The 16,182-nt window shown below is 43.5% G+C and overlaps 1 protein-coding gene across 9 annotated transcripts in view; it reads left to right on the forward strand.

The window, feature by feature from the left end:
* The window catches only part of BRD4 (bromodomain containing 4), an 83,583-nt gene that overhangs the window by 1,582 nt on the left and 65,819 nt on the right, over positions 1-16,182 (forward strand). For all 9 annotated transcript variants that reach the window (XM_072919956.1, XM_072919954.1, XM_072919957.1 and 6 more), the window contains exons 2-3: positions 10,111-10,187; positions 13,605-13,703. In XM_072919956.1, the coding sequence (XP_072776057.1) occupies positions 13,684-13,703 (20 nt within the window). In that variant the 5' untranslated portion in view covers positions 10,111-10,187; positions 13,605-13,683. The remainder of the gene's footprint in view (positions 1-10,110; positions 10,188-13,604; positions 13,704-16,182) is intronic.

A 16,182-nucleotide genomic window follows, 5' to 3' on the forward strand; every position in this document is an offset into this window, starting at 1 on the left:
TGAGGGAATTCCCGGTTTTTATGGGACACTGAGGGAATTCCCATTTTTTTCTGGGATGGGAATGGGTCACTGAGGGGATCAGTGGGATTTTTGGGATGGAAAGTGAATCCTGAGAGAATTCCTGAATGTTTTTGGGAGGGGAATTGGGACACTGAGGGAATTCCCATTTTTTTTGGGATGGGAATGGGACACTGAGGGGATTAATTCAATTTTTTGGATGGGAATGGGACACTGAGGGAATTCCTGGATTTTTTGGGATGGGAATTTGCAACATGAGGGAATTTTCGAGATGGAAAGTGAATACTGAGGGAATTCCCGGTTTTTTAGGGATGGGAATGGGACACTGAGGGAATTCCTGGTTTTTTTTGGGATGGGAATGGGACACTGAGGGGATTAACGGGATTTTTGGGATGGGAATGGGACACTGAGGGGATTAATGGGATTTTTGGGATGAAAAGTGAATCCTGAGGGAATTCCTGAATGTTTTTGGGATGGGAAAGGGTCACTGAGGGGATTAATTAATTTTTTGGAATGGGAATGACACACTGAGGGAATTCCTGGAGTTTTTGGGATGAGAATTGGGAACATGAGAGAATTTTTGAGATAGAAAGTGAATATTGAGGGAATTCCTGAATGTTTTTGGGATGGGAATTGGGAACATGAGGCAATTCCTGGTTTTTTTGGGGATGAGGAGTGAATCCTGAGGGAATTCCCGGTTTTTTTGGGATGGGAATGGGACACTGAGGAAATTCCTGAATGTTTTTGGGATGGGAATGGAACACTGAGGGAATTCCCAGGGTTTTTTGGGATGGGAATGGAACACTGAGGGAATTCCCAGGGTTTTTTGGGATGGGAATGGGACACTGAGGGAATTCCCGGTTTTTTTGGGATGGAAAGTGAACACTGAGGGGATTAATGGGATTTTTGGGATGGGAATTCACAACATCAGTGAATTTTTGAGATGGAAAGTGAATACTGAGGGAATTCCCGTTTTTTTTGGGATGGGAATGGGACACTGAGGGGATTAATGGGATTTTTGGGATGGGAATGGGACACTGAGGGAATTAACGGGATTTTTGGGATGGAAAGTGAATCCTGAGAGAATTCCTGGATGTTTTGGGATGGGAATTGGGAACATGAGGCAATTCCTGAATGTTTTTGGATGGCAATGGGACACTGAGGGAATTCCCGGTTTTTTTTGGGATGGGAATGGGACACTGAGGGAATTCCTGGATTTTTTGGGATGGGAATTTGCAACATGAGTGAATTTTTGAGATGGAAAGTGAACACTGAGGGAATTCCCAGGTTTTTTCTGGGATGGGAATGGGACACTGAGGGAATTCCCGGTTTTTTTGGGATGGAAAGTGAACACTGAGGGAATTCCCGTTTTTTTTTTGGGATGGGAATGGGACACTGAGGGGATTAACGGGATTTTTGGGATGGAAAGTGAATCCTGAGGGAATTCCTGGATGTGTTGGGATGGGGATTGGGAACATGAGGGAATTTTTGGGAAGGGGATGCTGAGGGAGTTCCCGTTTTTTTTGGAATGGAGAGGAAACACTGAGGGAATTCCCGGGTTTTTTGGGATGGGAATTGGGAACATGAGGCAATTCCTGAATGTTTTTGGATGGCAATGGGACACTGAGGGAATTCCCGTTTTTTTGGGATGGGAATGGGACACTGAGGGAATTAATGGGATTTTTGGGATGGGAAGGGAATCCTGAGGGAATTCCTGAATGTTTTGGGATGGGAATGGGGCACTGAGGGAATTCCCGTTTTTTTGAGATGGGAATGGGACACTGAGGGGATTAATTCAATTTTTGGGATGGGAATGGGTCACTGAGGGAATTCCCGGGTTTTTTTGGGATGGGAATGGGACACTGAAGGGATTAATGGGATTTTTGGGATGGAAAGTGAATCCTGAGGGAATTCCCGTTTTTTTTCGGATGGGAATGGGACACTGAGGGAATTCCCGTTTTTTTTGGGATGGGAATGGGACACTGAGGGAATTCCCGTTTTTTTTCGGATGAGAATGGGACACTGAGGGAATTCCCGTTTTTTTTGGGATGGGAATGGGACACTGAGGGAATTCCCGTTTTTTTTGGGATGGGAATGGGACACTGACGGGATTAATGGAATTTTTGGGATGGAAAGTGAACACTGAGGGAATTCCCAGTTTTTTTGGGATGGAAAGTGAACACTGAGAGAATTCCCGTTTTTTTGGGGATGGAAAGTGAACACTGAGAGAATTCCCGGTTTTTTTGGGATGGGAATGGGACACTGAGGGGATTAACGGGATTTTTGGGATGGAAAGTGAATCCTGAGGGAATTCCTGAATGTTTTGGGACAGGAATTGGGAACGAGGCAATTCCTGGATGTTTTGGGATGGCAATGGGACACTGAGGGAATTCCCATTTTTTTTGGGATGGGAATGGGTCACTGAGGGAATTCCTGGATGTTTTGGGACGGGAATTGGGAACATGAGGCAATTCCTGAATGTTTTTCGATGGGAATGGGACACTGAGGGAATTCCCGTTTTTTGGGGATGGGAATGGGACACTGAGGGAATTCCTGGGTTTTTTGGGATGGCAATGGGACACTGAGGGGATTAACGGGATTTTTGGGATGGAAAGTGAATCCTGAGGGAATTCCTGAATGTTTTTGGATGGGAATGGGACACTGAGGGGATTAACGGGATTTTTGGGATGGAAAGTGAATCCTGAGGGAATTCCTGAATGTTTTTGGATGGGAATGGGACACTGAGGGAATTCCCGTTTTTTTTGGGATGGAAAGTGAACACTGAGGGAATTAACGGGATTTTTGGGATGGGAAGTGAATCCTGAGGGAATTCCTGAATGTTTTGGGATGGGAATGGGACACTGAGGGAATTCCCGGTTTTTTTGGGATGGAAAGTGAATCCTGAGGGAATTCCTGGGTATTTTGGGATGGAGAGGAAACATTGAGGGAATTCCCGGTTTTTATGGGACACTGAGGGAATTCCCATTTTTTCTGGGATGAGAATGGGACACTGAGGGGATTAAGGGGATTTTTGGGATGGAAAGTGAATCCTGAGGGAATTCCTGGATGTTTTGGGATGGGAATTGGGAACATGAGGCAATTCCTGGTTTTTTTTGGGATGGGGAGTGAATCCTGAGGGAATTCCCGGGTATTTTGGGATGGAGAGGAAACATTGAGGGAATTCCCGGTTTTTATGGGACACTGAGGGAATTCCTGGAATTTTTGGGATGAGAATTGGGAACATGAGAGAATTTTTGAGATAGAAAGTGAATATTGAGGGAATTCCCGTTTTTTTTGGGATGGCAATGGGACACTGAGGGAATTCCCGGTTTTTTTGGGATGGGAATGGGACACTGAGGGGATTAATTCAGTTTTTGGAATGGGAATGACACACTGAGGGAATTCCTGGATTTTTTGGGATGAGAATTGCAAACATGAGGGAATTTTTGAGATGGAAAGTGAACACTGAGGGAATTCCCGGTTTTTTTTTGGGATGGGAATGGGACACTGAGGGAATTCCCGTTTTTTTTGGGATGGGAATGGGACACTGAGGGGATTAATGGGATTTTTGGGATGGGAATGGGACACTGAGGGGATTAATGGGATTTTTGGGATGGGAATGGGACACTGAGGGGATTAATGGGATTTTTGGGATGGGAATGGGACACTGAGGGGATTAATGGGATTTTTGGGATGGGAATGGGACACTGAGGGGATTAATGGGATTTTTGGGATGGGAATGGGACACTGAGGGGATTAATGGGATTTTTGGGATGGGAATGGGACACTGAGGGAATTCCCGGTTTTTTTGGGATGGGAATGGGACACTGAGGGGATTAATTCAATTTTTGGAATGGGATTTGGACACTGAGGGAATTCCTGGATTTTTTGGGATGAGAATTGGCAACATGAGGGAATTTTTGAGTTAGAAAGTGAATACTGAGGGAATTCCCGTTTTTTTTGGGATGAAAAGTGAACACTGAGGGGATTCCCATTTTTTTTGGGGATGGGAATGGGACACTGAGGGGTTTAATGGGATTTTTGGGATGAGAATGGGACACTGAGGGGATCAGTGGGATTTTTGGGATGGAAAGTGAATCCTGAGGGAATTCCCGGTTTTTTGGGATGGGAATGGGACACTGAGGGAATTCCCGGGTTTTTTTGGGATGGAAAGTGAACACTAAGGGGATTAATGGGATTTTTGGGATGGGAATGGGACACTGAGGGGATCAATGGGATTTTTGGGATGGAAAGTGAACCCTGAGGGAATTCCTGGATGTTTTGGGATGGAAATTGGGAACATGAAGGAATTTTGGGGTATTTTCGGAATGGGAAGGGAGCCCTGAGGGAATTCCCGGATATTTTGGGATGAAGAGGAAACCCTGAGGGAATTCCGGGTTTTTATAGGATGGGGATGAAGCACTGAGGAAATTCCTGGATTTTTTGGGGGGATGGAGAAGGAACATTGGGAGAATTCCTGGATTTTCTGGGGTGGGGATGGAATACTGCGGGAATTCCTGGATGTTTTGGGATGGGAATTGGGAACTCGAGAGAATTCCCACATCTTTTGGGATGAGGAGTGAATCCTGAGGGAATTCCTGGTTTTTTTTGGGATGGGGAGTGAATCCTGAGGGAATTCCTGTTTTTTTTGGGATGGGAATGGGACAATGAGGGGATTAACGGGATTTTATAGGATTGGAATTGGGGGACACTGGGGGAATTCTCATTTTTTTGGGATGGGAATTGGGAGATTGAGGGAATTCCCGAGGTTTTGGGGTTGGAATTCCCAACCTGAGGGAATTCCTGAATATTTTGGGATAGGAATTCAGAACCTGAGGGAATTCCTGGGGGTATTTTGGGGTGGGAATTTATATTCTGAGGGAATTCCCGAAGTTTTGAGGTTGGAATTCCCAGCCTGAGGGAATTTCTGTGTATTTTGGGATGGAAATTCAGAACCTGAGGGAATTCCTGGGTTTTTTTGGGGTTGGAATTTGGAGCCTGAGGGAATTCCTGGGGGTATTTTGGGGTGGGAATTTGTATCCTGAGGGAATTATCGAAGTTTTGAGATTGGAATTCCCAGCCTGAGGGAATTCCCGAGGTTTTGGGATGGGAATTCCCAGCCTGAGGGAATCCCTGGATATTTTGGGCTGGGAATTGGGAACCTGAAGGAATTTTGGGGTTTTTTGGGGTGGGAATTTGTATCCTGAGGGAATTCCTGTTGTTTTTGGGATGGGAATTGGGAATTCCTGAGTTTTTGGGATGGGAATTTGGAACCTGAGGGAATTCCCGAGTTTTTGGGATGGGAATTGGGAACCTGAGGGAATTCCCGAGTTTTTGGGATGGGAATTCCCAGCCTGAGGGAATTCCCGGATATTTTGGGCTGGGAATTGGGAACCTGAAGGAATTTTGGGGTTTTTTTAGGGTGGAAATTTGGAACCTGAGGGAATTCCCGAGTTTTTGGGCTGGGAATTGGGAACCTGAGGGAATTCCCAAGTTTTTGGGATGGGAATTGGGGACCTGAGGGAATTCCCGAGTTTTTGGGGTTGGAATTTCCACCCTGAGGGAATTCCCGGATATTTTGGGCTGGGAATTGGGAACCTGAGGAAATTCCCAAGTTTTTGGGATGGGAATTGGGGACCTGAGGGAATTCCCGAGTTTTTGGGGTTGGAATTTCCACCCTGAGGGAATTCCCGGATATTTTGGGCTGGGAATTGGGAACCTGAGGAAATTCCCGAGTTTTTGGGATAGGAATTGGGGACCTGAGGGAATTCCCGAGTTTTTGGGGTTGGAATTTGTATCCTGAGGGAATTCCCGAGGTTTTGAGGTTGGAATTCCCAGCCTGAGGGAATTCCCGGATATTTTGGGCTGGGAATTTGGAACCTGAGGGAATTCCCGGATATTTTGGGCTGGGAATTGGGAACCTGAGGAAATTCCCGAGTTTTTCGGGTGCCATTCACTTGGATTTCACTCCCCAAATCCCCAAAAATTCCCCAAAATTCCCGGGGATGACCCCGAGCCCTCCTGGGGAGGATTTTTCCGGGAAAAGCCGCAGGAAAATCCCAGGAAAAGCCGCTTCGTTATCCCCGGAGCGTTAATTAAAGGGGTGAAGCCGGGGTTAATTAACGCTAATTAGCCCTTAATGAGCCGAGGGCAGGTCCTGGCACCGGGTTTTGGGAGCTTTGGGGTTGGGAGCAGCAATTCCCAAAGTTTTGAGGGATTTGGGATCCGTTTCCGAATTCTGGATGTGATTTTGGGATCTTTTCCCAAAGTTTGAGAGATTTTGGGATCGTTTTCCAAATTCTGGATGTGATTTTGGGATCCTTTCCCAGAGTTTGGGGGATTTGGGATAATTTTCTGAATTCTGGATGAGATTTGGGGATCTTTTCCCAATGTTTGGGGGATTTTGGGATCGTTTTCCGAATTCTGGATGTGACTTTGGGATCTTTTCCCAAAGTTTGGGGGATTTTGGGATCTTTTCCCTAAATTTGGGGGATTTTAGGGATCTTTTCCCAAAGTCTGGGGGGATTTGGGGTCATTTCCCAATGTTTGGGGGATTTTGGAATAATTTTCCGAATTTTGGATGAGATTTTGGGATCCTTTCCCAAAGTTTGGGGGATTTGGGATCTTTTCCCAAAGTTTGGGGGATTTGGGATCCTTTCCCAAAGTTTGGGGGATTTGGGATCTTTTCCCAAAGTTTAGGGGATTTGGGATCCGTTTCCGAATTCTGGATGTGATTTTTGGATCTTTTCCTAAAGTTTGAGGGATTTTGGGGATCTTTTCCCAAAATTTAGGGGATTTGGGATAATTTTCTGAATTCTGGATGTGATTTTGGGATCCTTTCCCAAAGTTTGAGAGATTTGGGGATCCTTTCCCAAAGTTTGGGGGATTTTGGGACATTTCCCGAAGTTTGGGGGATTTTGGGATCCTTTCCCAAAGTTTGGGGGATTTTGGGATTATTTTCTGAATTCTAGATGAGATTTTGGGATCTTTTCCCAAAATTTGGGGGGATTTGGGGTCATTTCCCAAAGTTTGGGGGATTTTGGAATAATTTTCCGAATTCTGGATGTGATTTTGGGATCTTTTCCCAAAGTTTGAGAGATTTTGGGGATCTTTTCCCAAAGTTTGGGGGATTTGGGGATCTTTTCCCAAAGTTTGGGGGATTTGGGATAATTTTCTGAATTCTGGATGAGATTTTGGGATCTTTTCCCAAAGTTTGGGGGATTTTGGGATCCGTTTCCGAATTCTGGATGTGATTTTGGGATCTTTTCCCAAAGTTTGGGGGATTTTGGGATCTTTTCCCAAAGTTTGGGGGATTTTGGGATCGTTTTCCAAATTCTGGATATGATTTTGGGATCTTTTCCCAAAATTTGGGGGGATTTTGGGTATCTTTTCCCAAAATTTTGGGGGATTTTGGGATCCTTTCCCAAAGTTTGGGGGATTTTGGGATCTTTTCCCAAAGTTTGGGGGATTTTGGGATCTTTTCCCAAAGTTTGGGGCATTTGGGATAATTTTCCGAATTCTGGATGTGATTTTGGGATCTTTTCCCAAAGTTTGGGGGATTTGGGGATCTTTTCCCAAAGTTTGGGGGGATTTGGGATAATTTTCTGAATTCTTGTTGAGATTTTGGGATCTTTTCCCAAAGTTTGAGAGATTTTGGGGATCCTTTCCCAAAATTTGGGAGATTTTGGAATAATTTTCTGAATTCTGGATGAGATTTTGGGATCCTTTCCCAAAGTTTGGGGGATTTTGGGATCTTTTCCCAAAGTTTGGGGGATTTGGGGATCCTTTCCCAAAATTTGGGGGATTTGGGATCGTTTTCCAAATTCTGGATGAGATTTTGGGATCTTTTCCCAAACTTTGGGGGATTTGGGGATCCTTTCCCAAAATTTGGGGGATTTGGAATAATTTTCTGAATTCTGGATGTGGTTTTGGGATCTTTTCCCAAAGTTTGGGGGATTTGGGGATCTTTTCCCAAAGTTTGGGGGATTTTGGGATCGTTTTCTGAATTCTGGATGTGATTTTGGGATCCTTTCCTAAAGTTTTGAGGGATTTTAGGGATCTTTTCCTAAAGTTTGGGGGATTTTGGGATTGTTTTCCGAATTCTGGATGTGATTTTGGGATCCTTTCCCAAAGTTTGGGGGGATTTGGGATAATTTTCTGAATTCTGGATGAGATTTTGGGATCTTTTCCCAAAGTTTGGGGGATTTGGGATCTTTTCCAAAATTTGGGGGGATTTGGGGTCATTTCCCAATGTTTGGGGGATTTGGGATAATTTTCCGAATTCTGGATGTGATTTTGGGATCTTTTCCCAAAGTTTGGGGGATTTGGGGATCTTTTCCCAAAGTTTGGGGGGATTTGGGATAATTTTCTGAATTCTTGTTGAGATTTTGGGATCTTTTCCCAAAGTTTGAGAGATTTTGGGGATCCTTTCCCAAAATTTGGGAGATTTTGGAATAATTTTCTGAATTCTGGATGAGATTTTGGGATCCTTTCCCAAAGTTTGGGGGATTTTGGGATCTTTTCCCAAAGTTTGGGGGGATTTTGGGATCCTTTCCCAAACTTTGGGGGATTTTGGGATCCTTTCCCAAAATTTGGGGGATTTGGAATAATTTTCCGAATTCTGGATGTGATTTTGGGATCCTTTCCCAAAGTTTGGGGGATTTTGGGATCGTTTTCCGAATTCTGGATGTGATTTTGGGATCCTTTCCCAAAGTTTGGGGGATTTTGGAATAATTTTCCGAATTCTGGATGTGATTTTGGGATCCTTTCCCAAAGTTTGGGGGATTTGGAATTATTTTCTGAATTCTGGATGTGATTTTGGGATTCTTTCCTAAAGTTTGGGGGATTTTGGGATCTTTTCCCAAAGTTTGAGGGATTTTGGGATCGTTTTCCGAATTCTGGATGTGATTTTGGGATCTTTTCCCAAAGTTTGAGAGATTTTGGGGATCCTTTCCCAATGTTTGGGGGATTTGGAATAATTTTCTGAATTCTGAATGAGATTTTGGGATCTTTTCCCAAAGTTTGGGGGATTTGGAATAATTTTCTGAATTCTGGATGTGATTTTGGGATCTTTTCCCAAAGTTTTGAGGGATTTGGGATCTTTTCCCAAAGTTTGGGGGATTTGGGGTCATTTCCCAAAGTTTGGGGGATTTGGAATAATTTTCTGAATTCTGGGGAGATTTTGGGGCTAAAATTGGGAATTTTGGGGCTGGAATTGGGAATTTTAGGCTGGAATTTGGAAATTTGGGGCTGAGTTTGGGAATTTGGGCCTGGATTGGGAATTTGGGGCTGGAATTGAGAATTTGTGGCCTAAATTGGGAATTTTAGGCTGAAATTGGGAATTTTGGGGGCAAATCCGGATTTTTTTTGCTGGAATTGGGAATTTTAAGGACGGAATTTGGGAATTTTGGGGCTGGAATTGGGGAATTTGTGGCCTAAATTGGGAATTTTGATGCCAAAATTGGGCATTTTGAGGCTGGAATTTGGAATTTTGGACTGGAATTGGGAATTTGTGGCCTAAATTGGGAATTTTGATACCAAAATTGGCTAAAATTCGGAATTTTGGACTGGAATTGGGAATTTTGGGGCTGAATTTGGGAATTTGAAGCTGGAATTGGGGAATTCATGGCCTAAATTGGGAATTTTGACGCCAAAATTGGGCATTTTGAGGCTGAAATTTGGAATTTTGGACTGGAATTGGGAATTTTGGGGCTGAATTTGGGAATTTGAAGCTGGAATTGGGGAATTTGTGGCCTAAATTGGGAATTTTGATGCCAAAATTGGCTGGAATTTGGAATTTTGGACTGGAATTGAGAATTTTGGGGCTGAATTTGGGAATTTTGGGGCTGAAATTGGGAATTTGTGGCCTAAATTGGGAATTTCGGTGCCAAAATTGGGCATTTTTGCGACTGGAATTGGGAATTTTGGACTGGAATTGGGAATTTTGGGGCTGAATTTGGGAATTTGTGGCCTAAATTGGGAATTTCGGTGCCAAAATTGGGCATTTTTTGCGACTGGAATTGGGAATTTCACGGTTGGAATTGGGAATTTTGGGCTGGAATCGGGAATTTACGGAATTCCCTTTTTTTCCAGAGCTTTTTCCAGCGCGAGGCGGAAGATGAAGGTCAGAGGCTGAGGGAGCCACACCTGGAAGGGCACCTGGAACTCAGGTAAATCCCAGATTTCCCTGGAAATTCCAGGATTTTTCCTGCATTCCCTGGAAATTCCAGGATTTTTCCTGCATTCCCAGGAAATTCCAGGATTTTTCCTGGAGCAGCCACAAATCCCTCCTTGAAATGTGGATTTGGAGCTGGAAAAATGGAAAAAAAAAAACAACAAGGAAAAATCCAAATTTTAGGCTAAAATCTTATTTTTCTGTAGGATTTTTTTAAATTTTAATCCAAATAAAACCAGGGTGGATTTCCAGGATTTTGAGGAAATTCCAAAGGATTTTTCCCCCTCAGAGTCGGGACCTGGAGCACAAATTCCTCCTCGGGATGTGGATTTGGGGCTGGAAAAAATGGGAAAAATCCAAATTTTGGCGCCAAAACTCATTTTTCTGTCGGATTTTCCTGATTTTTGTGGATCCCAATAAAACCAGGGTGGATTTCCAGGATTTTGAGGAAATTCCCAACATTCCTGGAGCACAAATTCCTCCTCGGGATGTGGATTTGGGTCTGAAAAATGGGGACAAAAAAGGGAAAAATCCAAATTTTGGTGCCAAAACTCATTTTTCTGTCGGATTTTCCTGATTTTTGTGGATCCCAATAAAAGCAGGGTGGATTTCCAGGATTTTAAGGAAATTCCCAACATTCCTGGAGCACAAATCCCTCCTCAAAATGTGGATTTGGGGCTGGAAAAAATGGGAAAAATCCAAATTTTGGCGCCAAAATTCATTTTTCTGTCGGATTTTCCTGATTTTTGTGGATCCCAATAAAACCAGGGTGGATTTCCAGGATTTTGAGGAAATTCCCAACATTCCTGGAGCACAAATCCCTCCTCAGGATGTGGATTTGGGTCTGAAAAATGGGGGGAAAAAATGGGAAAAATCCAAATTTTGGCGCCAAAACTCATTTTTCTGTTGGATTTTCCTGATTTTCGTGGATCCCAATAAAACCAGGGTGGATTTCCAGGATTTTGAGGAAATTCCAAAGGATTTTTTCCCCCTCAGAGTCGGGACCTGGAGCACAAATCCCTCCTCGGGATGTGGATTTGGGTCTGAAAAATGGGGGGAAAAAATGGGAAAAATCCAAATTTTGGCGCCAAAACTCATTTTTCTGTCGGATTTTCCTGATTTTTGTGGATCCCAATAAAACCAGGGCGGATTTCCAGGATTTTGAGGAAATTCCAAAGGATTTTTTTCCCTCTCAGAGTCGGGACCTGGAGCACAAATCCCTCCTCGGGATGTGGATTTGGGGCTGGAAAAAATGGGAAAAATCCAAATTTTGGCGCCAAAATTCATTTTTCTGTCGGATTTTCCTGATTTTCGTGGATCCCAATAAAACCAGGGCGGATTTCCAGGATTTTGAGGAAATTCCAAAGGATTTTTCCTCCTCAGAGTCGGGACCTGGAGCACAAATCCCTCCTCGGGATGTGGATTTGGGTCTGAAAAATGGGGGGAAAAAATGGGAAAAATCCAAATTTTGGCGCCAAAACTCATTTTTCTGTCGGATTTTCCTGATTTTTGTGGATCCCAATAAAACCAGGGCGGATTTCCAGGATTTTGAGGAAATTCCAAAGGATTTTTTTCCCTCTCAGAGTCGGGACCTGGAGCACAAATCCCTCCTCGGGATGTGGATTTGGGGCTGGAAAAAATGGGAAAAATCCAAATTTTGGCGCCAAAATTCATTTTTCTGTCGGATTTTCCTGATTTTCGTGGATCCCAATAAAACCAGGGCGGATTTCCAGGATTTTGAGGAAATTCCAAAGGATTTTTCCTCCTCAGAGTCGGGACCTGGAGCACAAATCCCTCCTCAAAATGTGGATTTGGGTCTGAAAAATGGGGACAAAAAATGGGAAAAAATCCAAATTTTGGCGCCAAAACTCATTTTTCTGTCGGATTTTCCTGATTTTTGTGGATCCCAATAAAACCAGGGCGGATTTCCAGGATTTTGAGGAAATTCCAACATTCCTGGAGCACAAATCTCTTCTCAAAATGTGGATTTGGGTCTGAAAAAGGGGGGAAAAAATGGGAAAAATCCAAATTTTGGCACCAAAATTCATTTTTCTGTCGGATTTTCCTTATTTTTGTGCATCCCAATAAAACCAGGGTGGATTTCCAGGATTTTGAGGAAATTCCAAAGGATTTTTCCCCCTCAGAGTCGGGACCTGGAGCACAAATCCCTCCTCGGGATGTGGATTTGGGGCTGGAAAAAATGGGAAAAATCCAAATTTTGACGCCAAAACTCATTTTTCTGTCGGATTTTCCTGATTTTTGTGGATCCCAATAAAACCAGGGTGGATTTCCAGGATTTTAAGGAAATTCCAACATTCCTGGAGCACAAATCCCTCCTCGGGATGTGGATTTGGGGCTGGAAAAAATGGGAAAAATCCAAATTTTGGCGCCAAAATTCATTTTTCTGTCGGATTTTCCTGATTTTTGTGGATCCCAATAAAACCAGGGTGGATTTCCAGGATTTTGAGGAAATTCCAAAGGATTTTTCCCCCTCAGAGTCGGGACCTGGAGCACAAATCTCTCCTCAAAATGTGGATTTGGGGCTGGAAAATGGGGGGGAAATAATGGGAAAAATCCAAATTTTGGCGCCAAAATTCATTTTTCTGTTGGATTTTCCTTATTTTTATGGATCCCAATAAAACCAGGGTGGATTTCCAGGATTTTGAGGAAATTCCAACATTCCTGGAGCACAAATCCCTCCTCAAAATGTGGATTTGGGTCTGAAAAAGGGGGGGAAAAATGGGAAAAATCCAAATTTTGGCACCAAAATTCATTTTTCTGTCGGATTTTCCTTATTTTTGTGGATGCCAATAAAACCAGGGTGGATTTCCAGGATTTTGAGGAAATTCCAAAGGATTTTTCCCCCTCAGAGTCGGGACCTGGAGCACAAATCCCTCCTTGAAATGTGGATTTGGAGCTGGAAAATGGGGGGAAAAAATGGGAAAAATCCAAATTTTGGCGCCAAAACTCATTTTTCTCTTGGATTTTCCTGATTTTTGTGGATCCCAATAAAACCAGGGTGGATTTCCAGGATTTTGAGGAAATTCCAAAGGATTTTTCCCCCGGGATCTGGAGCGCAAATCCCTCCTCGGGATGTGGATTTGGGGCTGGAAAAAATGGGAAAAATCCAAATTTTGGCGCCAAAACTCATTTTTCTGTCGGATTTTCCTGATTTTTGTGGATCCCAATAAAACCAGGGTGGATTTCCAGGATTTTAAGGAAATTCCAACATTCCTGGAGCACAAATCCCTCCTCAAAATGTGGATTTGGGTCTGAAAATGGATGGGAAAAATCCAAATTTTGGCTCCAAAATTCATTTTTCTGTCGGATTTTCCTGATTTTTGTGGATCCCAATAAAACCAGGGTGGATTTCCAGGATTTTGAGGAAATTCCCAAGGATTTTTCCCCGCAGGTCGGGCTCGGAGGCCGGCGGGATCCATGGAGAAGCCGAGCGGGCTCTGACTCCGCGGCGTTTTCCGGGCTGAAATTCCATGGCAATGTATCCTACAAGGTACCGGGGCCGGGAACATCCCAAATTCCCTTTTCCCAAATTTCTGCCCCTTTTTCCCCAAATTTCTGCCCCTTTTCCCCAAATTTCTGCCCCTTTTTTCCCAATTTCTGCCCCTTTTTCCTGAATTTCTGCTCCTTTTCCTCGAATTTCTGCCCCTTTTTCCCCCTTTTTCCCCGAATTTCTGCCCCTTTTTCCCCCTTTTTCCCCAAATTTCTGTCCCTTTTCCCCCTTTTTCCCCAAATTTCTGTCCCTTTTCCCCCTTTTTCCCCAAATTTCTGCACCTTTTTCCCCCTTTTTCCCCAAATTTCTGTCCCTTTTCCCCCTTTTACCCCAAATTTCTGTCCCTTTTCCCCCTTTTTCCCCAAATTTCTGCACCTTTTTCCCCCTTTTTCCCCAAATTTCTGTCCCTTTTCCCCAAATTTCTGCCCCTTTTTCCCCAAATTTCTGCCCCTTTTTTCCCAAATTTCTTCCCCTTTTTTCCCAATTTCTGTCCCCTTTTTTTCCAAATTTCTGCCCCTTTTCCCCAAATTTCTGCCCCTTTTTTCCCAATTTCTGCCTTTTTTCCCAAATTTCTGCCCCTTTTTTCCCAAATTTCTGCTCATTTTTCCCGAATTTCTGTCCCCTTTTTTCCCAAATTTCTGCCCCTTTTTCCCCTGAATTTCTGCTCCTTCTTCCCCCAAATTTCTGCCACTTTTCCCTGTTTTTTTGTCTTTTTTTCCCAAATTTCTGCCCCTTTTCTCCCAAATTTCTGCCCTTTTTTCCCAAATTTCTGCCCCTTTTTTCCCAATTTCTGCTCCTTTTTTCCCAAATTTCTGCCCCTTCTTCCCCCAAATTTCTGCCCCTTTTCCCCGAATTTCTGCTCCTTTTTCCCCCAAATTTCTGTCCCTTTTTCCCCAAATTTCTGCCCCTTTCTTCCCAATTTCTGCCCCTTTACCCTGTTTTTTTTGTCTTTTTTCCCAAAATTTCTGTCACTTTTTCACCAAATTTCTGTCCCTTTTTTCCCAAATTTCTGCCCCTTTTTTCCCAAATTTCTGCCCCTTTTCCCCAAATTTCTGCACCTTTTTCCCAAATTTCTGCCCCTTTTCCCCCAAATTTCTGCCCCATTTTCTCCAAATTTCTGCTCCTTCTTCCCCCAAATTTCTGCACCTTTTCTCTGTTTTTCTTTTTCCCCCAAATTTCTGCCCCTTTTTTCCCGAATTTCTGTCCCCTTTTTTCCCAAATTTCTGTCCCTTTTTCCCCGAATTTCTGCCCCTTTTTTCCCAATTTCTGTCCCTTTTTTTCCCGAATTTCTGCCCCTTTTTTCCCAATTTCTGCCCCTTTTTCCCCAAATTTCTGCTCCTTTTCCCCGAATTTCTGCCCATTTTTCCCGAATTTCTGTCCCCTTTTCTCCCAAATTTCTGCCCCTTTTTTCCTAATTTCTGCTTCTTCTTCCCCAGAATTTCTGCACCTTTTCCCTGTTTTTTGTCTTTTTTTCCCAAATATCTGCCCCTTTTCCACCAAATATCTGCCCCTTTTCCACCAAATTTCTGCACCTTTTCCACCAAATTTCTGCTTCTTCTTCCCCCAAATTTCTGCACCTTTTCTCTGTTTTTCTGTCTTTTTTTCCCAAATTTCTGCCCCTTTTATTTTTTCCCAAATTTCTGCTCCTTTTCCCCAAATTTCTGCCCCTTTTTTCCCAAATTTCTGCACCTTTTCCCCGAATTTCTGCACCTTTTTCCCCTGAATTTCTGCCCCTTTTCCCTGAATTTCTGCCCATTTTTCCCGAATTTCTGTCCCCTTTTTTCCCAAATTTCTGCACCTTTTTCGCAAATTTCTGCTCCTTTTCACCAAATTTCTGCCCCTTTTTCCCCAAATTTCTGCACCTTTTCCCCAAATTTCTGCCCATTTTTCCCAAATTTCTGCCCATTTTTTCCCAAATTTCTGTCCCTTTTCCCCCAAATTTCTGCCCCTTTTCCCCAAATTTCTGCCCCTTTTTTCCCAAATTTCTGCACCTTTTCCCCAAATTTCTGTCCCTTTTTTCCCAAATTTCTGTCCCTTTTTTCCCAAATTTCTGCCCCTTTTTTCCCAAATTTCTGCTCCTTTTTTCCCAAATTTCTGCCCATTTTTTCCCAAATTTCTGCCCCTTTTTTCCCAATTTCTGCCCCTTTTCCCCGAATTTCTGTCCCTTTTTCCCCAAATTTCTTCCCCTTTTTTCCCAATTTCAGCCCCTTTTTTCCCAATTTCTGCTCCTTCTTCCCCCAAATTTCTGCCCCTTTTCCCCGAATTTCTGCCCATTTTTCCCGAATTTCTGTCCCCTTTTTTCCCAAATTTCTGCCCCTTTTTTCCCAATTTCTGCCCCTTTTCACCAAATTTCTGCCCCTTTTTTCCCAAATTTCTGCCCCATTTTCGCCAAATTTCTGCCCCTTTTCCCCCAAATTTCTGCCCCTTTTTTCCCAAATTTCTGCCCCTTTTCCCTCCAATTTTCAGTCCCAACCCCCCA

Source organism: Taeniopygia guttata, chromosome 30 (assembly GCF_048771995.1).
Source record: "Taeniopygia guttata chromosome 30, bTaeGut7.mat, whole genome shotgun sequence".
Taxonomy (NCBI): Eukaryota; Metazoa; Chordata; class Aves; order Passeriformes; family Estrildidae; genus Taeniopygia; species Taeniopygia guttata.